Source organism: Podarcis gaigeae, assembly GCF_964106915.1.
Source record: "Podarcis gaigeae genome assembly, chromosome: 18".
NCBI lineage: Eukaryota > Metazoa > Chordata > Lepidosauria > Squamata > Lacertidae > Podarcis > Podarcis gaigeae.
The window spans coordinates 8355529-8377659 of NC_139696.1; the positions used below are offsets into that span (position 1 = coordinate 8355529).

The following is a 22131-nucleotide window of genomic DNA, read 5'->3' on the forward strand; positions in this document are numbered from 1 at the left end:
TCCAGGTGTCAAAAAAAGGTTATTTATGTATGCAACAACTGCGGCCCGTGTTTTGTTAGCCCCAAAATGGAAAACAAGCGAGGACCAAAGAAGAATGGCAACTTAAGTTGACGGAATATGCGTTGCTCGTTTTCCAATTTTGGCCAGCGAAACATGGGCTGCAGTTGTTGCATACATAAATAACTGGAATGGTTCTAAGGGGTTGCTCGTGCGTAAGCAGGTGCCTATCTCCCTGGCTGGGTGCAAACACCTGGCTGGGCTGCCAAAGTGAATCTCTTCTGTCCGGACAGCCACTCACCCGTGGCTGTCTCAATCGCTGGCAGAATCCGTCAGTGGGCGTTTCTTAAACTTCTTTCAGCAAAGAAGTTCTTTGACGCCTAGTCTCTGCCTACCCTCTCTGCGCGAAAGCCTTCTGCGCAGGGAGGGCGTGGGCAACGGAGGACCCCTACTCTCCCCGCTGGTCCCAGGCAAGGAGTCATGGAACCGCCTTGCCGCTTCCCCCACCTGTCCCCCTTCTCCACTGGTGCTACGCTGATTCTCTTCCCCAGAAGATGGGCTGCTCCTCCCGATCCGTGGACGCTCTCTGGAATCCCTCTGGCTTTTGTGCTCCCCCTCCAGTACTGATGGCAGTTCCCTGACAATAACCTTTTCTGACACCTGGGAATTTCAGTCCGAATTATCCCCAACAGAAAGGACTCTGGTTTATTGCAGAAAGTAATTATAAACAGTTTTTTCAATTCATTATAAATCATTTCCCAACACTCCTTTACCCATCCACCAAATATGAAAGAAAACGACTATTTAAGGCGTCCAGTTCATGTTAATATCCACCTTCTTCACTTTCTGTTAGACCATATGTCTTTTTAGTATTGCTGTCTCATTCGCTTCTTCCTCCCATGAAAAGTCCAAGGGGGAATCCCAGTTTATTATTATTATTATTATTATTAAGGAGTACCTCCGTTAATTCCCATCACCAGCCATCGCTCGGCTTCACTGAATGCCCACAAGTTATGAGAGAGGGAGAAATAAAATTCCGTTATCAGTTTTTGCTGCCCCCATATTTAAGATCTCGCTTTTGGGGCTCCAGATTTCTCCACCAGAAAACGACCTTGTAGGAAGGAGCCCTCTCCCTTTGTGCCCCCAGCCTTGCCCCCATTTTCCCATTGAGAAATACCTGTTGGCAACTCTGCCCCCTCCCCAGTGAGCAATCGAGGGATTCCTGGGGATTCCCCTGAAACCATTTTTTTAAAGATCCAGGTTGATGCACAAACTCACAGTTAACCTGCAAAGAGGCGTCAGAACTTCCTGACATAATTGCTTGGGACAGATAATAAAAAGTCCTTAGGCAAAACGAAGGCAGTTAATATACCGACTGAGTTGAAACCCAACCCCCCCTTCCTTCGGCTACCCTCTTGCTTTTTAATAATGGTTTAATGAAAAATTCAAAATTAATTGGAACTGGCGTTCGGAGATCGCACGGGGGCTTGGCAGCCTTAATATTTCAAGGCTGCGCTTGGCTGTGGTGAATCACAGGGTCGCACAATCGGAAGTGAACCCCGAGGGTCATCTATTCCAACCCCCTGCCGTGCAGGAAACCTCAACACACGGTCCCCCGTCCAATTTGAAACCGCACAGGACCCTGCTTAGCTTTGCAATAGCGCCAGCGGTCTTATTGCTGCACCGCCGGGAAGAGAAGTAAGGTGGTGGAGCGTTTAGGAATTCAGAGGACCTTTTGAACTTTGAAACAGCTTCGTGGCAGAAATCCAACAGGTGCTGTTTCCTTCAGCATGCGCTCATTTGCCATGTTTTAGTTATTCATGTAGTGCTGTGGGTTAAACCACAGAGCCCAGGACTTGCTGATCAGAAGGTCGGCGGTTTGAATCCCCGTGACGGGGTGAGCTCCCGTTGCCCGGGCCCTGCTCCGCAGTGGCGTAGCGTGGGTTGTCAGCACCTGGGCAAGGCAAGTAATTTGCGCCCCCTAACCCGTGGATTTGCGCTCCCTAACCCGTGAATTTGCGCCCTCTAACCCTAACCCCCAGATGTTGTGCCCGGTGTGGCCGGCCCCCCCTGCACCCCCACGCTACACCACTGCTGCTCCGGCCAACCTAACAGTTCGGAAGCACATCAAAGTGCAAGTAGATAAATAGGTACCGCTCCAGCGGGAAGGTAAACGGCGTTTCCGTGCGCTGCTCTGGTTCGCCAGAAGCGGCTAAGTCATGCTGGCCACATGACCCGGAAGCTGTACGCCGGTTCCCTCGGCCAATAAAGCGAGATGAGCGCCGCAACCCCAGAGTCAGCCACGACTGGACCTAATGGTCAGGAGTCCCTATACCTTTTAGTTATTCATTTATTGCATTAATGCCTCCTTCCTTTCCTCCAAGGAGCTCAAGGTTCTTCTTCTCCTCATTCAATCCCCACAACAAAGCTGTGGAGTAGTTTAAACTGAGAGTGAGTGACTGGCCCCTAGTGAGCTTCATGCCTGAGTGGAGGATTTGAACCCAGCTCTCCAGGTCCTAGTCGGACTCTCTGACCCCCAGTAGCTTTATCTCTTGCTTCTCTTCTGTGGCGCTGCCTGAGGCGGTCGTCTCAACTTGCCTCATGGGTGGGCAGCCCTTCCCTAGCCGTTGGCCTGATCCAACAGGCTAGTCTTATGGTCTTAGTCTCCACCAGGCCTACAAAGAGCTATCTGAAGACACTTTGCCCAGAACACCCACAAACCTGCAGTCAGCTTCGCATTTCGCCTCCCTCCTTCTGTTTCTCTGCTGTCTGTCTCAGTTTGTAAGCTCCTTGGGTGCAGACCCCTGCCTACATTTCCCGTCTACGTTGGCGGCACAGTGTAAAGCAAATTGATGACAAAAATATGCGCCTCTGTGGAGGTGCCCTTTAGAGATGCTTTCGGAAACCTGGGTTTCTTACCTGAAGGGAAAACGGCAACATCTTTTAACAGTTCCTCTGTGTTTGTTGCATATTTCGGAAGCGCAGCCAAACTAAAACAAGCCTTCGCAGCGTAAAACAAGGGTGCCCTTCCTTTCACAGCCTCGCCGCTGAAGAACAGCTGAGAATGTTCAGAAATCTCTCTTTGTATTGTTGTCGTTTTTGCAGGGAGTCTGTTTATCCCAAAGGTTTCGCCCTTGATGAGGAGAACAGATTATTTCGCCTACAGTGTTTGGTGTCTGTGAAATATTACAGGGATTGTGTTTGCTTCCCAATCTTTGCCACGTGCAACTACAGATCCTCTGCATTGTTATCCAGCTAAGTTTTCCTCAGACTAAAACCCACAGAGTAAGTTAGTCCAATTCATTTCAGTCGGGTCAGCTCTAAATACAGTGTGATGCAGTGGTTAGGACCTGGGAGAGACATGGGTTCAAATTTGCATTTGGTCCTGAAGCTCTCAGCTTAGCCCAACTCACAGGGTTGTTGTGAAAATAACGGGAGAACCATGGGACTTCAGGAATGGGGGCGGGGGGAACCCTGTGGCTCTCCAGATCTTGCTGGACTCCAGCCCCATCAGCCTGAGCCAACAGTTGGGGATGATGGGAGTCGGAGTCCTGCAACATCCCAAACCCATTAGATTCAAAACAGATGAAAGGAGATTCTGATTCAACATCAGGAAGAGCTTTCTGAGGGCAAGAGCTGTTTGACAGTGGAACGGACTCCATTGGAAGGTGGCGAACCCTCCTTCACTGGTTGGACAGCCATCCGCCAGCGATATTTTAGCTGTGACTTCTGCATTGCAGGGGGTTGGACTAGATGACCCCTGGAACCCTTCCAGCTCTACTGTTCTATGATTGTATGAAAAAAATGATTATGGTGACGGGTTCTGCATTCCTGATGCACGCCAAGCCCCTGAGCTCGGCCTGGGAGCTCAGTCAGCAGAGCAGAGCTTTGCAAACTGTGCGTCGCGACACCTTAGTGTGTCGGCTGCAGTGTGCAGGTGTGTCAAGCGATATGTGTCCTTATCTCTTCTAAGGGGTTAGTTTAACCTCCGGTGTGCTTGAAAAACTGAATTGTTGTTGTTGTTTAGTCGTGTCCGCCTCTTCGTGACCCCCTGGACCAGAGCACGCCAGGCACTCCTGTCTTCCACTGCCTCCCGCAGTTTGGTCAAACTCATGCTGGTAGCTTTGAGAACACTGTCCCACCATCTCGTCCTCCGTCGTCCCCTTCTCCTTGTGCCCTCCATCTTTCCCAACATCAGGGTCTTTTCCAGGGAGTCTTCTCTTCTCATGAGGTGGCCAAATTCTTGGAGCCTCAGCTTCGGGATCTGTCCTTGCGGTGAGCACTCAGGGCTGATTTCCTTCAGAATGGATGTGTTTGATCTTCTTGCAGTCCATGGGACTCTCAAGAGTCTCCTCCAGCACCAGAATTCAAAAGCATCCATTCTTTGGCGATCAGCCTTCTTTAGGGTCCAGCCCTTACCTCCATACATCACTACTGGGAAAACCAGTAGTTTTCCCAGACCTTTGTTGGCAAGGTTGCCAATACAGACCTTTGTTGGCAAGGTGATGTCTCCGAATTACCGTGTTGCAAAATGATGCATGTCTTAAAAAAGTGTGTCACCAATGTGATAAGTTGGGGAAGCTCTTAATCTCAGGGTTGGGTGAAATATCTTTGCTTTTGGTGGACTTGTAGAAGGGTAAAAATTCCCAGGTGTCAGAAGAGGTTATTTATGTATGCAACAACTTGTTTTGCTAGCCCCCCCAAATGGAAAACGAGTGAAGTCCCAACCAAAGAAGAATGGCAACTATAGTTGATGGAATATGCGCAGCTTGCAGACTTAACATATAGAATAAGAGAACAAGAAGAACATACGTTTAGAGAAGTTTGGAAAACGTTTATTGAATATATGGGAAATAAATGTGTACAACTAAAAACACTGGCAGCATTAAGATAAATTCAACAGTGTAAATAAGTTATGATGGATGCCATAATGGAATACTGAATGGTATAGTTTCTGTAAAATATGCAGGGCTTTATGTTATGCAGAACAAACTATGGAAAGAGAAGGGGAGGGAAGTCATTGACATTTTAAGATTGTTTAAATGAATATTCTGAAATGTAAAACAGAAAATTTAACAAAAATGAAATAAAAAAGTGCATCGCCAGCACGAAAAGTTTGGAAAGCTCTGCGGTGGAGCAGAGACTCTTAATCTCAGTGTTGTGGGTTCACGCCCCGAGTTTGGTGAAAAACCTTTGCTTTTCAGGATTGGGATAGGCTTTGGAAGAAAGGGGTTAAGTTTACTGCATGTACAATGTTAAAGGAGAATGTTATGAAAATGATGTACATATGGTACTTAACTCCTGTAAAATTGGCGAAGATCTACCACAATTGTGATAATTTATGTTGGAAATGTAAAGAAAAAGAAGGTACTTTCTATCATATGTGGTGGACTTGCTCCAAGGTTAAAGACTTCTGGGAAAAAAATTATGATGAATTTTAAAAAAAATAGTTCCAGTTACAGATAGGTAGCCGTGTTGGTCTGCCATAGTCAAAACAAAATAAAAAAATTCCTTCCAGTAGGACCTTAAAGACCAACTAAGTTAGTTCTTGGTATGAGCTTTCGTGTGCATGTATCTGAAGAAGTGTGCATGCACACGAAAGCTCATACCAAGAACTAACTTAGTTGGTCTTTAAGGTGCTACTGGAAGGAATTTTTTTATTTTGTTTTTTAAAAAAATGATGGAATATACTTTTATGAAGAAACCAGAGGCCTTTCTCCTTGGAATAACAGGTTCTGAATTGTCCAAAAAAGATGTAAAAGTATTTTTGTATGCCACAACTGCTGCACGGATTTTACGAGCCCAAAAATGGAAAACACAAGAACTACCAACGATAGAAGAATGGCAGATGAAGATGATGGAGTTTATGGAGCTGGCTGATCTCACCGGGAGAATCCGCGACCAGAAAGAAGAGGAACACCAAGAAGACTGGAAGAAATTTAAAGACTATCTGAATAAATATTGTAATATTAAAGATATGTAATCCCTTGAAAGAATCAACTAGGCCTAGGACTAAATTGGGATTAAATAAATAAAGAAGAAAATGTCTGATAAGAAAAGTTAGGAAATATGATTATGACTGTGACATGGTTTTATGAAATAATGATATTGGAAACTGCTACATATAATTACTAAGAAATTCAGATGGAAGAGATTTGAGGAAGTCAAATAATATGTTTATGAAGATGGATTTTGAGTAATTAATTAAGTGTTATTGTAGTGATGCTTTGTTCTATTTTATGTTCTATATTCTTTTTTCTTTTTCTTTCTTTCCCCTTTATTATTGTTAATCTTTTCTTTTGCTATGTTTATGTATGGAAAATAATAAATATTATTGTGAAAAAAGAAAGAAAAACCTTTGCATTTCAGGGGGGTGGGCTGGATAGCCCTTGTGGTCCCTTCCTGTTCTGCGATGCTGCGATTCTATGAAATAAGTGGCGGTGATAGGCCCTCCCATATCGTGACGCACGCCAAGCCCCTGATCTCTGCCTCTGCACTCCTTGGGACAGGAGACAGGGCTAGATCTTGCCTGGAATGCGAAACATGCCACCCGACGGGCTAGGGCCGGACCGGTTTGTCTAGCCTGGCAGGCTGGCGTTCCCTTTCCGAAACCTCCCTGGGAGTTCCTGGTCTCCCTGCTCTCGGCTTCATGCTTTCGCTGGCCTCTCTCTCGCCTGAATCTCTCGCCGAGCCGGAGGGGATGGAGACCCTGCGGAGGAGCCTTTCCCGGTGGAAGAAGTACCACATCAAGGTCCACCTGGCCGACGAAGACCTCCTGCTGCCTCTGACCGTGAGGCCCACCGACACCATGATGGACCTGAGAGCCCACCTGGTGCGGGAAGGGGTGTCCTCGTGGAAAAAGACCTTCTTCTACAACGCCCGGGTGATTGAGGAGCACGAAACGGTGAAGGAGGCCAAGATCCAGAACGGGTCCGTCCTCCTGCTCATCAGCGACAAGAGGTGGGTTCCCTGGGCATCGCTCTTCAGCCAAGCTTAGCCAGATGCTTAGGAAGTTCGCGCAGGTTTGGGTTTGTTTGGGGAGTTGTAGAGTTGGAAGGGACCCCCAAAGGTCACCCAGACCAACCCCTGGCAATGCAAGGAAATCACAGCTGATGTCTCTTGGGCTGAGATGTAGTTGAGTGGGAGAGCATCTGCTTTTAGGGCAGCGGCTCTCAACCTGTGGGTCCCCAGATGTTGTTGGACTACAACTCCCATCATCCCTGAGCCTTGCTAGCTAGGGGTGATGGGAGTTGTAGTTCAACAACAACTGGGGACCCACAGGTTGAGAAAGGCTGTTCCCGGTTGGAGATGAAGGTTCCCGGTTTTAACCCCTGAGCAAGACTGAGACGCTGGCTCCCTTGGCCAGTAAAGTGAGATGAGCGCCGCAACCCCAGAGTCGGCCACGGCTGGACCTAATGGTCAGGGGTCCCTTTACCTTAAGACTGAGAGGGACCCCTGACCATTAGGTCCAGTCGTGGCTGAGGAACAGACTATGCCGAGATGGCAAAGCCGACTGGAAAACTCAGAAACCAAGAGGGCAAAAACTTGATAAAAGAATGGGAATACAGTGATACCTCGGGTTAAGTACTTAATTCGTTCTGGAGGTCCGTTCTTAACCTGAAACTGTTCTTAACATGAAGCACCACTTTAGCTAATGGGGCCTCCTGCTGCTGCCGCGCCGCCGGAGCCCGATTTCTGTTCTCATCCTGAAGCAAACTTCTTAACCTGAAACACTATTTCTGGGTTAGCGGAGTCTGTAACCTGAAGCGTATGTGACCCGAGGTACCACTGTAATTTATAAGTTATTTAGGAGACCGCTGTAAGCAGATGGAAACAAAAGCAGGGTTTTGATTTCACTTGTAATGTAAAAATGACCATGGATAATATGGTTGGATATAGAAATTGGAGAATGGATGAATATGCAGTAAAAAGGTAAAGGGACCCCTGACCATTAGGTCCATTTGGGGCCGACTCTGGGGTTGCAGCGCTCATCTCGCTGTATTGGCCGAGGGAGCCGGCATACAGCTTCCGAGTCATGTGGCCAGCATGACCAAGCCGATTCTGATGAACCAGAGCAGTGCACGAAAACGCCGTTTACCTTCCTGCCGGAGTGGTACCTATTTATCTACTTGCACCGGTGTGCTTTTGAACTGCTAGGTTGGCAGGAGCAGGGACCGAGCAACGGGAGCTTAGTCCTGCTGGCCACAGGACCCGGAAGCTGTACGCCGGCTCCCTCGGCCAATAAAGCGAGATGAGTGCCGCAACCCCAGAGTCAGCCACCAGTGGACCTAATGGTCAGGGGTCCCTTTACCTTTACCTTACTGGCCTATGGTTCTTTCTCGCTGTTTCCGTGGCAGACTCGTGGGGCAACATCTGGAGGGCAACCAGTGACCCATTCTTGGGGCAGGCGGTACCACAGAGGTAACCGGACCACGGTTTGCCATGCTATAAAGCAGCTTCCCGTGTTTCTGTTTAAATCAGCCCCTGATCCGGAACCTTGAGGACTAGTATCTCTCTTTCTATTTTTAGGGGAAAGGCCATAGATGAATGGTAGGACATCTGCCTTGTACTCAGAAGGTCCCAGGTTCAAGCCCTGCCATCTCCAGGTAAGCCAGTTGGTTAGAGCGTGCTACCAATGAATGCCAAAGTTGCAGGTTTGATACCCGCTTGGGACAGCTGCATATTCCTGCATTGCAGGGGGCGGGTTGGGCTATCAGGCATGGCCAAACTCGGCACTCCAGCTGTTTTGGGACTACAACTCCCTTCACCCCTAGCTAACAGGACCAGTGGTCAGGGATGATGGGAACTGTAGTCCCCAAACAGCTGGAGGGCCAGGTTTGGCCATGCCTGGCACTAGATGATCCTTCCAACTCTACAGTTCTAAGATTCTGTGATTCCTGGGCGAGAGGGACCAGTTGTCTGGCTAGGGGTATAAGGCAGCTTCTTATATTCCTACCCCACTGCCCCTCCCATTTACAGGCCCCCAGTTTTACCTTGTTGTCCTTCAGAGTTTAGATCCTTCCAGATCTCAAGAAGTTACTGTTAGGATATTCCGTTCCACCTTAAGGAACAGGCATGATAGTTGTGTGTCAAGTGCCTGTTTACACTCCAGCACAGCTTGCTGGGAACTTCCGTTTGGGTACAGCTTTTGCTTTTGCCGTTTTGCTTTGGACATGAAGGAGGTCAGACATGTTTCCTTTTGTCCTGCTGTACGCTGAATATGCAAGGGATGCGGATGACGCTGTGGGTTAAACCACAGAGCCTAGGACTTGCCAATCAGAAGGTCGGCAGTTCGAATCTCCACGACAGGGTGAGCTCCTGTTGCTCGGTCCCAGCTCCTGCCAACCTAGCAGTTTGAAAGCTCGTCAAAGTGCAAATAGATAAATAGGTACCACTCCGGCGGGAAGGTAAACGGCTTGTAAATATGCTCACACAGCCTCTCCTGCCACTTCCGTTTGTGGAGCGTTTACTATGCTGAGTAGCGTGCCCCAGCTTCTGAAGCTCAGGTCACAGATTCATGCTGCACCAAGGACTGGAGTTTGCCTGGCACACCGGCCGGTGGGCTGGAGCCAGCTGGGGCCTGCCAGCTGCCCCCGTTTCCTTGGTTGCTTGCCAACAGTTACATGTCTACCTGGTGGGTGGATTCTGCCTCTCGTGTGTGTGCTGGTTAATAGGTGTGCATGAGTGGCACACAGAAGGAAAACTGCCAAACACGTTTGCAGAGCTAAGCAGGGCCCAGCATGGATTGAAATGGGGGGGACAGACCTGCATGGACCAGATGACCCCTGGGGTCCCTTTCCAACTGTGCTGGGCCCGGGGGTAAGGACTGGTCCAGAATCTGAAGGTTCCGCTAGGAGTCAGTCCGACAGGGCCAAGGCAGGACACGAGGCAGGAAACCAGGCAAGAACAGGTACAGGATCTCAGGCAGGATCTGGCATACAGCAATGTTGCTCCTGCAACCTGGGACAGGGTTCGACAGCCTTTTATCTTTGTCGGGGTAGCGGCCGGTCCTGATCCCCTGGTGACTCACCTCCCTGTTTCACCCGAAGGCGAGTACTCCTCCTGTGAGTACTCAGGTTTCTCCTTCTCTCAGATCTCAGTCTCTGCAGCTTGGGAGACGTTGGTGGGTTACTAGACTCAGAGGCCGCCTCAACCTCCCCTGATCCAACTGGTAGCAGAGCAGCTGTAAGTGATGGCTCAGCTGGAGGCAACGAGGTCATCCCCACATCTGGAGCCAGGGCAGGCTCAGGCCCCTGACTCGGCCCAGCTGGTGCTTGTTGCAGGGGAACCTGTGCAGACTGGGACTCATCAGGATCAGGCTTGGTTCAGATGATGCCTGAGGCAAAGGATCCGGTGCGGACTGAGACTCCTCTGGCTCCGAGTCCGAGCCCGAGTCCCAGGCCATCACACCAACTTAACAATTCTACGATTCTATGGAATACCCATTGGTGGAAACCACAGGAAGGGAGAACATTCTTGCACTCGGGTCCCGCTTGCATTTGGCTGGCCGCTATTGGAGGAAGACTGGAATTACAGAATTCTAGACTTGGAAGGGTCCCTGGTGGTCATCTAGTCCAACCCCCTGCAATGATGACCTCCTTTGGGCTCTTCGTATGCCCAATCTTCCTTTAAAAAGAGCAATGTAAGAAGGAGCTCCGGTGGATCAGACCAAAGGCCGTTCCAATCCACCTCCTTGCTTCTACAGCGGCCAACCAGATCCATCGGCAAACACTGCCAGCAAAGTGATGTGCATAGTTTTAATCGTATTGATGTTTCATGGCATTGCAAGGGTTGGTTTTCCTATGTTTTCATAAAATTGTAGCGTCGGAAGGAACCTTTTGCCCGATGTGGGTCTCGAACCCACAACCCAGAGATTGATAGTCTTGTGCTCTATCTATCTGGAAGCTGCATTGGGTCCCGTCAGGGAAAAAGACAGGGTATAAATAGCCATATCTACTACTACTACTTCTTGTTTAGTGGTTTAGTCGTGTCCGACTCTTTGTGACCCCTGGACCAGAGCACACCAGGCCCTCCTGTCTTCCACCAAACTGCCCTCCCACAGTTTGGTCAAGCTCATGCTGACAGCTTCGAGAACACTGTTCCACCATCTCGTCCTCTGTCATCCCCTTCTCCTTGTGCCCTCCATCTTTCCCAACATCAGGGTCTTTTCCAGGGAGTCTTCTCTTCTCATGAGGTGGCCAAAGTCTTGGAGCCTCAGCTTCAGGATCTGTCCTTCCAGTGAGCACTCAGGGCTGATTTCCTTCAGAATGGAGAGGTTTGATCTTCTTGCAGTCCATGGGACTCTCAAGAGTCTCCTCCAGCACCAGAATTCAAAAGCATCCATTCTTCGGCGACCAACCTTCTTTATGGTCCAGCTCTCACTTCCATACATCACTACTGGGAAAACCATAGCTTTTACTATACGGACCTTTGTTGTCAAGGTGATGTCTCTGCTTTTTAAGCTGCTGTCTAGGTTTGTCATTGACTACTACTACTACTACTACTACTATTTAAAACAATATATTAATATAATACATAATATATCATAATAACAATCTTTGCTCAGTCCCCTCCGTGGATCTTTGAGTGTGATCACTGGGCAGGCGTCTGGATAAACAATAATTATGGTCGCCGGTCATGTGCTGCACCTCTCCTGAGTCAGGACTGAGACACATTGTGTACAGACGCAAAGCCTGTTTTTCCAGGGCGACCTGTTTCCCCTTTGTGCCTTCAGTGGATCTTGTCACTGCTAATCTTCCTTTTTTGAGAAAGAGCAAGACCAAGACCAACAGACTGGCAGGTGTTTTTTTTCTTTTCCTTTTTTAAAAAAATAATATTTATTAAAATTTCAAAGAAATTACAAAAATAGAAAAAAGAAAAGAAAAAATAAGAAAAAGGACAAAAAATACAGAAAAATAAAAACAGTTAAGAACAAATCAGTCTTTCCATCTCTTATCTTTCATCTATTTATTTCCCCGACCTCCTCTCACCTCCCTTTTTTGTATTCTAGTTCAGTAGTTGTTTCAGCAAATCCTTCAGACTGGCAGGTGTTCTTGGCGACGGCTTATTTGCTTTTGCTGCAAATATATCCATGTCCCTCTTTTGCTCCATGTTATGTACTGAGTTGAATAGGATCTAAAATGCAGCAGTCTGATTGGTCCTAGAACAATAGGATTCAGAATACAGCAGTCTGATTGGTCCTAGAACAATGCAGCAGTATGATTGGTCCGCAGGTGCCACCCAATCCAGCTCCAGATGGAAGTCAATCCACAACCTGATTGGCCTACAGGAGAATTCCGGAATTAGCCAATCACGTGCAGCCCATTGTGGAAATAATGTATATAAAGCACTCCAAGTGGCTCAAAGTGGCCTGCACGGTTCTCTATTGTACTACCAACATTACTGTATGTGCGTGAAACATGGACCACTTATAAACGCCATCTCCATCTCCTCGGAAGATTCCATCAACGGTGCCTCCGAAAAAATTTACACATCACTTGGGAAGACAGGCGAACTAATGCCAGTGTCCTGGAAGAAGCAAAGATCACCAGTGTCGAAGCGATGATTCTTCAACATCAACTTCGTTGGACTGGCCATGTTGTGCAGATGCCTGATGATCGTCTTCCAAAGCAACTACTCTATTCCCAACTTAAAAATGGGAAGCGTAATGCAGGTGGTCAACAAAAGAGGTTTAAAAACTCTCTCAAGGCAAATCTTTAAAAATGTAGTATAAACACTAACAACTGGGAAACACTGGCTTGTGAGCGCTCCAGTTGGAGAACAGCCTTTGCCAAAGGTGTCATGGGTTTTGAAGACGCTTGAACTCAGGACCAAAGGGAAAAACGTGCTAAGAGGAAGGCACGCTTGGCAAACCCTCACTGTGATCAACTCCCAGCCGGGAACCAATGTCCCCACTGTGGAAGGATGTGGGGATCCAGAATTGGTCTCCACAGTCACTTACGGACTCACTGTTAAAACCGTGTTTATGGAAGACAATGTTACTCGGCTACGAGGGATCGCCAAAGAAGAAGATAAAGAAACACTGTTCTCCCTCTCCTCATTTCACAGAATCATATAATTGTTAGGTTGGAAGGGACCCCAGGGGTCATCTAGCCGAAACCATTGCAATGCAGGAATTCTGCCCATCTGCTTCGGGGTGGGTTCGAACCTCCAACCTTCTGATCCTAACCACCGCCTCTGTCCAAGTTGACTGGATGCAGCCCAGAGAAGCACTGAAGGCGCTGGGGGAAGAAGGAGGCCAGAGAGGAACAGGCAGTGGCGAGCCTCCATTGTCTCCTGCGCTTAGTGGTCCTCTCCTTGGGGTCAATAATAATAATAATAATAATAATAATAATAATAATAATTTATTTATACCCCGCCCTTCCCAGTTCATGAAACCGGGCTCAGGGTGGCTAACACAGAATCATAGAATCGTAGAATCCTAGAGTTGGAAGAGACCTCAAGGGCCATCGAGTCCAACCCCCTGCCAAGCAGGAAACACCATCAGAGCACTCCTGACATATGGTTGTCAAGCCTCTGCTTAAAGACCTCCAAAGAAGGAGACTCCACCACACTCCTTGGCAGCAAATTCCACTGTCAAACAGCTCTTACTGTCAGGAAGTTCTTCCTATATGTTTAGGTGGAATCTTCTTTCTTGTAGTTTGGAGCCATTGCTCCGGGTCCGCTTCTGTGGAGCAGCAGAAAACAACCTTTCTCCCTCCTCTATGTGACATCTTTTATATATTAGAACATGGCTATCATATCACCCCTTAACCTCCTCTTCTCCAGGCTAAACATGCCCAGCTCCCTTAGCCGTTCCTCATAAGGCATCGTTTCCAGGCCTTTGACCATTTTGGTTGCCCTCCTCTGGACACGTTCCAGTTTGTCAGTGTCCTTCTTGAACTGTGGTGCCCAGAACTGGACACAGTACTCCAGGTGAGGTCTGACCAGAGCAGAATACAGTGGCACTATTACTTCCCTTGATCTAGATGCTATACTCCTATGGATGCAGCCCAGAATTGCATTGGCTTTTTTAGCTGCCGCGTCACACTGTTGGCTCATGTCAAGTTTGTGGTCAACCAAGACTCCTAGATCCTTTTCACATGTACTGCTCTCAAGCCAGGTGTCACCCATCTTGTATTTGTGCCTCTCATTTTTTTGCCCAAGTGCAATACTTTACATTTCTCCCTGTTAAAATTCATTTTGTTTGTTTTGGCCCAGTTCTCTAATCTGTCAAGGTCGTTTTAAATTTAAAACACTTAATTGTAAAAGCAGCATAAAATACAGTATAAGAAACATGAATAACAATAAAATTCAAAATTCAGAAATCCATTTAAAGGAAATAAGCATTAGATAATCCCCAGGGCTAGCTGGCTGAATTAGTCCTACTTGGGCCAGCGAGGAGGCCAGGGGAGAATTAGCTGTGGGGTCTCAGAGCAGGTGATCTTCATAAAAGGGAAGGGGGAGGGAAGAGAAGGGAAATAGGAGAACAGGCTGAATTCAAATTAAAGGCCAGGAGGAATAGCTCTGTCCAACAAAGGTCCGTATAGTTCAAGCTATGGTTTTCCCAGTAGTGATGTATGGAAGTGAGAGCTGGACCATAAAGAAGGCTGATCGCTGAAGAATGGATGCTTTTGAATTCTGGTGCTGGAGGAGACTCTTGAGAGTCCCATGGACTGCAAGAAGATCAAACCTCTCCATTCTGAAGGAAATCAGCCCTGAGTGCTCACGGGAAGGACAGATCCTGAAGCTGAGGCTCCAAGACTTTGGCCACCTCATGAGAAGAGAAGACTCCCTGGAAAAGACCCTGATTCTGGAAAAGATGGAGGGCACAAGGAGAAGGGGACGAAAGAGGACGAGATGGTGGGACAGTGTTCTCGAAGCGACCAACACTGTGGGAGACAGTGGAAGACAGGAGTGCCTGGTGTGCTCTGGTCCATGGGGTCACGAAGAGTCAGACACGACTAAACAACTAAACAACAAGACAGGCCCTGTGGAAGGAAGTTAAATTCTGCAGGGTCTTGGTTTCATCGGACAGAGCATTCTACCAGGTCGGAGCCATCACTAAGAAGTCCCTGGCCCTGGTGGAGGATAGTCTGACTTCCTTAGGGCCCGGGACCTCTAAACTATGATTATTCATGGACCTTAAGGTCCTCTGCGGGGCAGACCAGGAGAGGCGGTTCCATAGATATGAGGGCCCTATCTGCCACTTCTCCTGGTTGCCCCCAGTCTGCCGCCTGAGTCAACTGCCACACCGTCCCCCGTGAGCGGGCCGGCCCTGTCCGGTCCCACCACCTTGACGGGACGCTGGCAGCTAATCAGCTGCCATGGTCCCTGGCGAGCAGTTGGCCAAGCTGCTGTGTTTGGCAGCTCCTGGTTCGGCCTCGAGGAGGCAGCCCTGCATACCCCACATTTGAGGAACTAAGAAAGATCCCCTACACACGCAAAGGTAAAGGTAAAGGGACCCCTGACCATTAGGTTCAGTCGTGACCGACTCTGGGGTTGTGGCGCTCATCTTGCTTTATTGGCCAAGGGAGCCGGCGTACACCTTCCGGGTCATGTGGCCAGCATGACTGAGCCGCTTCTGACGAACCAGAGCAGCGCACGGAAACGCCGTTTACCTTCCCGCCAGAGCGGTACCTATTTATCTACTTGCACTTTGACGTGCTATCGAACTGCTAGGTTGGCAGGAGCTGGGACCGAGCAACGGGAGCTCACCCCGTCTTGGGGATTCGAACCGCCGACCTTCTGATCGGCAAGTCCTAGGCTCTGTGGTTTAACCCACACGCAAAAGAGGTGTGTTAATTCCAGATGCCACAATGCTTTCCTTTGCAGAGGCGTTGACCTGTATGTCATAGCCATGAATATTGATGGAAACATTCGGGGCATGGGACTCTATCCTGGTGGTTTTCCACCCGACGCAAAAGAAAACAGCATAAAGACCCTGTTTTTCTTCCTGCCCCCTTTTCCTAATGCGCTGGCAGATAATTGGCAGTGTTCGGGAGAAGGAGTCAGCCTCTCCTCTATGTTGGTATCCTTGGGGGGTTGATAATGTTGGCCATAAAAATTCACTTAAGACTCAGCCTCACAGATTTGGGGGTGGTAGGGAATCTTATGGCCCTGGCTAATATGCAAAATTTATTTATCTGTGTGCTTTCTGAGCAAACTGCTTGGTATGTGTGTGTGTGTTTTGCTGGTGGAAAGAGGTCACCTCGTTGCGATTCCAGAAGGGGCAGCGGAGCAAACTCTGCTTTTTAATCAGGAGGGTTGACTTTCCCCCCTGCAAGAACATGTCCGGATTATAACTTGCGTTTGCGCAAGACCTTCGCAGAGAGATTGTTGGTTGTGATCCTTGCGACGACTCTGCAAGGTGGGTCGCTTGCTATTGACTATCCGCTTGCGTGACCTGTTGTGGGGTCACTGCAACCCACGCAGCTCCTTGCCCCCCCCCCCAGGGAAACAAATTTAGGGGTTTGCAACACAAGTCACAATGTGCATTTAAAACGTACAACTGTCCGCAGAGCTTTCACAATTACCCAAGCAATTGATTGGCACCTGCCAAACGATGAGCTTGCCTGTACATCTTTTCATGGCTCCCCTGACCTCTGAGAACATTCCACACCTCGCCCTTCCCTCCCTCCCTCCCTCCCTGTCGTTGGAATGTTTGTGAACATTCTGTGACATCACTGCATGTCAGTCAATAGCTGGGGCGGAGAAGGAGTCTCCCATAGGGCAGCTGCTAGGTATTTATTTATTTTTAATCTTTCAGCCAAGGCAATAGTATGGAGGTTCTTCACAGCTGGGGAATCATACCCATGCTGATTTTCTTAAATTTATTTATTTATTTTAGCTGGAAAGACTATCTTATTTATATATATATTTATTAATTTTTTAACCTATCATTTTCAGCAATCATTTAACACAATTTCATATTTTATACATTTTTTTGACTTCTATCAATCACATCTGAAATTTTTCCAATCTTTTTCACTTAATTTACATTTCTTAATTTCACTATTACTTTTAATTATCTTAACTAATAACTCTCTTCATAATCTTGCTTGCAATATTTCATATTTTTCTCCTTACAAAACTTCTTGTAATCCTACTAGCACAATCTGTTAATTACAATTGCTTTTCAAATAGTTCACATATTTATTCCAGTCTTCTGAGAATCTCTGTTCCTGCAGGTTTCGAATCCTTCCTGCCATCTTAATCTAATTCTGCATAGTCCATTAATTTCATCTGCCATTCTTCTTTCGTCAGTAATTCTTCTTGTTTCCATTTCTGGGCCAATAATGATTTACTTAATTTTTTTAATTCCGTTATTCTTGTTATTTTCTTCACTGGGGAGATAAATATGAGGCGGTGGCAATTTCTCTCTGTCTGATCTGATCCCCCTCCCCTCTTGGCAGTCGTTGATTTGATTGATGTGACGATCTCGCCCTTTCTTTTAAAAAAAACACGCAGGTGATGCTTGCTTTGGGAGTCTGAGGAACTGCCTGGCATGGCGCCATCATTCAGAAGGACGGTGTTGTTTTTCTTATCTCTCAACGTGAGCAAATAACAGCAGCTAGCAGAGATCCAAAGGTAAGCTGTGGAAACAGGTACAACTTCCCAAACCCTGACAGAAAGCTTTCCTGAGCTCCTGATAGGTGGCATTTCCCCTCCCCCTTGCCGGCATTCCTGATGTTTTCCCAATTCATCCCTGCAATTTTGCTAATCGCCAGCATCCTGTGAGCAACACTTCCTCCGGAGCTGTTGGAATGTTCTTCAGCATTTTGTGACATCTCTCCAGACCAACAGATGATTCTCCCAGAGCTATTTGAGTGTTCATAAACATTCTGTGACACCATACTTGGCACCAAAGCTGGGGATGCGGATGCTGACCCGAGACAGGATATTATTGTTATTTTAACTTCTTGAACTCATCTTTCTCATCACCATCGGCACACCTGCTTGGCCACGCTGAGGAAGTCAGGATACTGGGCCTATTGGCTCTCATGTTTTTAACCCTGTATGTGCTAACTAGCTCGAATCGGACATGCTGGTTCAAACCAATGGCCCAGCAGTTCATTACAGTGGTACCTCGGGTTACATACGCTTCAGGTTACAGACTCCGCTAACCCAGAAACAGTGCTTCAGGTTAAGAACTTAGCTTCAGGATAAGAACAGAAATCTTGCTCCAGCAGCGCGGCAGCAGCGGGAGGCCCCATTAGCTAAAGTGGTGCTTCAGGTTAAGAACAGTTTCAGGTTAAGAACGGACCTCCGGAACGAATGAAGTACTTAACCCGAGGTACCACTGTATCCTGTTCTCACAGTGGACAGACAGAGCTTAGGGCATGGCTAGGCAAACTAAGACCCAGGGCCTGGATCTGGCCCAATGGCCTCCTAAATCCGGCCCACAGACGGTCCGGGAATCAGCATGTTTTCACATGAGTAGAATGTGTGCTTTTATTTAAATTGCATCTCTGGGTTATTTGTGGGGCGCAGGAATTCGTTCATTTCCCCCCTTCAAAATATAGTCCGGCCCCCCACAAGGTCTGAGGGACAGTGGATCGGCCCCCTGCTGAAAAATGTTTGCTGAACCCTGGCTTAGGGATCCAGATGAACTGCTACTGGACTGGGAGGTTCCATAAGAATGTAAGGGAGGGAGTTCTGGGAGGGGTGGTCTTGTGGGAAAGTTAAAGCTTACCGGGAAATGATATACCGTATTTTTTGCTCTATAAGACTCACTTTTTCCCTCCTAAAAAGTAAGGGGAAATGTGTGTGCGTCTTATGGAGCGAATGCAGGCTGCGCAGCTATCCCAGATGCCAGAAGCTTTCACTGCGCAGCGATCCCTCTTGCTGTTCTGGCTTCTGGGATTCAGAATATTGTTTTTATTGTTTTCCTCCTCCAAAAACTAGGTGCGTCTTGTGGCCTGGTGCGTCTTATAGAGCGAAAAATACGGTATAATGAATTGAAAAATAACGTTTGTAAAAGAACACACACCCAGAATCTTTTCTTTTGGCAATTATAGGGACACAACTACCTAGAATGTATAGAAACTTATTCATGTACAGTAATACCTCCGTGAACATCGGCCTTGTCTAGTGTCCATTCTGGCGAATGTCTGCGGCAAACCTGGAAGTACAGGAATGGGTTATTTCCGGGTTTGCCGCTCGCGTATGTGCAGAAGCGCTAAATCACACTTTGCACATGCACAGAAGTGCAAACCGCTGTTTGGCTAGCGGCCCAGGGCTCCGGAATGGATCCTGTATGCGACTACAGTGGCAAGAATGTTACTTGCCCCAAAATGGAACGAAGCAGAAGTCCCAGCAAAGAAAGAATGGATACAAAAACTTATGGAATATGCAGAAATGACGAAACTTACCGGAAGAATAAGAAATCAAGATAAACTTTTTTAAAAAATGGAAATGGCTTATTGAATATTTGCAGATAAACTGTAAACAGATAAGAACATTGGCAGGATTATTGTAATAACCTGCAGTTTGAGAAGCGTATATATTTAAAGCAGATGCATAAATGATCAAGTCAATTTGGATATGCAGAAGATATTAAAAAATTATTAATTTAAGGGGCCGTAGAATAAGGGGGGAGGAAGTCAAGTTTTGAAATGTTAAAATGATAGCGAAATTAGTGAAATGTATAAACTTGATCACAGGTGGCGTTGTGGGTTAAACCACAGAGCCTAGGACTTGCCGATCAGAAGGTTGGCGGTTCGAATCCCGGCGACAGGGTGAGTTCCCGTTGCTCAGTCCCTGCTCCTGCCCACCTAGCAGTTCGAAAGCACGTCAAAGTACAAGTAGATAAATAGGTACCACTCTGGCGGGAAGGTAAATGGCGTTTCCGTGCGCTGCTCTGGTTTGCCAGAAGCGGCTTAGTCCTGCTGGCCACATGACCCAGAAGCTCCTCGGCCAATAAAGCGAGATGAGCGCCGCAACGCCAGAGTTGGCCACGATTGGACCTAATGGTCAGGGGTCCCTTTACCTTTACCTTTATAAACTTGATAGGCATAAACAATATATATATATATATATTTTGTTAAAAAAAGGGAGAGGGAGTTCTGCAGATTGGCTTTGAAGAAGCCCTGTTTTTTATCAGTCCTAAATCTTCCCCTCTGTGTTCCCTGTCGCTCCTTGCTAAATTGCAGGTCTCCAAGCGAGGAGGAGGAGGGGAAGAAAGATGGATCCGGAGAGGAACGGAGGCGTTGGCAGAACCAGAAAACGGCGCTTCAGATCCATGACTCTTGGGCATTTTGAGTTGGTGACCTGAGAGAGAGAGAGTTTCTGCCTTCAGTCACTCCCTCATGGCGCCTCCACGCTGGGTGATACTTCAGACAGGTTTAGACATGACAGCCTAGCCTAGTTGTCTGCCGGAAAAGCGGGATTTCAAGTCGAGAGGGGCGGGGTGTCAGCGGCAGAGGCGGCCAAGGGTTTCAGTCACCCACGCCGGGAGGGCAGAGGTCAACTTCCTTGGGGGGAGGCTGTGCGGCTCAGTGGTTAGAGCACACACAGAGCCTAGATTCCTGCATTGCAGGGGGGGGGGGGTGGGACCAAGGTGAGCCTCAGGGTCTCTCCCAATTCTGCAATTCGATACCCAGGCAGCGCCGGGAAAACCTTCCTACTGGCTGCCAGTCAGTGCTGGAGCCCAGTGGTGGGCGGGGGCAGAAGGAAAAAGGGGGCGGAACAATGCTTGCATTGCACAGGAAGTTTCTACGCCCAAACTCTGCCCTCTCAGACCAGGTGAGCGAGAGGAAGGTCAGATTTCAGGGACGCACCCTGCCTGGCCAGGCAAAAAGACGCGAGGAGGGTGTGAAGCAAGGGCAGTGAGGAGTGTGGCCTGGAGAATGTTCTGAGGGCCAGGCGGGGAGGTCCAGTGGGCCACATGTGTGTGTGTGTGTGTGTGTGTGTGTGTGTATTGCAATGTATCATTTTCAACAATCATTAAATGTATTTTCATATCTTATACCATTTTTTTTTACTTCCGTCAATCACATCTGAAAATTTTTCCAGTCTGTTCGCTTAATATACATTTCTTACTTCCACTATTGCACTTAAATCTCTTAACCAATATCTCTATTCTTTCTCTACTTAGCAATATTTCATGCATTCCTCCTTACAAAACTTCTTGCAGTCCTACTAGCGTAATTTGTTGATGAGAGTTGCTCTTCAAATAGTTCGTATAATTCTTCCAATCTTCTGTAAATGACACACCCTCGTCGTCTAGTCCAATTGCAGTGCAAGAATGGCCTCAAACACTCCTTAAACTTGCTCAGACCTCCCCTCCAATAAATCTCAGTTCTTCAGGCTGAAATGTCACCATCCTAACAGAAATATATACCTTTCCTTTTCCCTCCCTATCCCCTTTTCCTTTTGTGCCATGCATTCTACAGTGTAAGGCTACCTAGCTGAGACTGCGCATCAGCCACATTGCTCTTCAGCTTGAAAGCATAGCTGTCAACGTTTTCCTCTTTTAAAGGGAAATTCCCTTATTCTGAATAGGATTCCTCGCAAGAAAAGGGAAAAGTTGACAGAAATGCTTGAAAGGTCTCCCAGTTTACAACTGCCAGTGTTCTCAGCAAATAACTAAATAATTGGCCAGCCAACATCTTCAGGGAACCAGCGCTGTGCTGTCAGAAATGCAGGATAACTTGGGGGACGGACCTGTACGCTCCCCTCCCCTCTCCTGGGATAGCTCAGTTGGTAGAGCACGAGGCTCTAAATCCCAGGGTTGTGGGTTCGAACCCCAAGTTGGGCAAGAGATTCCTGCCTTGCAGGGGGTTGGTCTGGATGACCCTAAGGGCCCCTTCCAACTCTATTTTTTTAAAAATAATAATTTTTATTAAATTTTCAATTTTATCATAATCACAGTTCCATTACCACATGCACTGCTCAAACTGAGCATCGACCTCCCCCGCCCCCCCTTTCTGACTTCCAAACATAATTACTGTACTTAATTCTTAGCATTTTTATGACCACTTTTTTTACCTTTTTGTATTTCCCCTCTTTCAATGTAAACCAGTTCCTTAGGTTCACATTACAAAACACTTCAACTCAAACCTACAAACGTTTTCAGATGTTTACAATGTTCTTTCATATATAATATAAATTTGCTCCAGTCCTTTTGAAACA

The 22131-nt window shown here is 47.4% G+C and overlaps 1 protein-coding gene across 1 annotated transcript; it reads left to right on the forward strand.

Moving 5' to 3' along the window:
* The first annotated feature begins 6375 nt into the window (after window positions 1–6375).
* On the forward strand, window positions 6376–20882 carry TINCR (TINCR ubiquitin domain containing). The gene is made up of 4 exons (XM_083720833.1): window positions 6376–6957; window positions 8527–8603; window positions 17467–17586; window positions 20151–20882. Exons 1-2 carry the CDS (start codon window positions 6647–6649, stop codon window positions 8549–8551), a joined length of 336 nt encoding a protein of 111 aa, XP_083576959.1. The 5' UTR covers window positions 6376–6646; the 3' UTR covers window positions 8552–8603; window positions 17467–17586; window positions 20151–20882.
* Window positions 20883–22131: the final 1249 nt, after the last annotated feature.

What these genes read in the sequence shown, in the direction of transcription:
- TINCR (XM_083720833.1), top strand. Translation starts at nt 6,647, where the DNA reads ATGCTTTCGCTGGCCTCTCTCTCGCCTGAATCTCTCGCCGAGCCGGAG. An exon ending in CTGCTCATCAGCGACAAGAG is followed by an intron (nt 6,958 to 8,526) that starts GTGGGTTCCCTG and finishes TTCTATTTTTAG; the next exon opens with GGGAAAGGCCATAGATGAAT.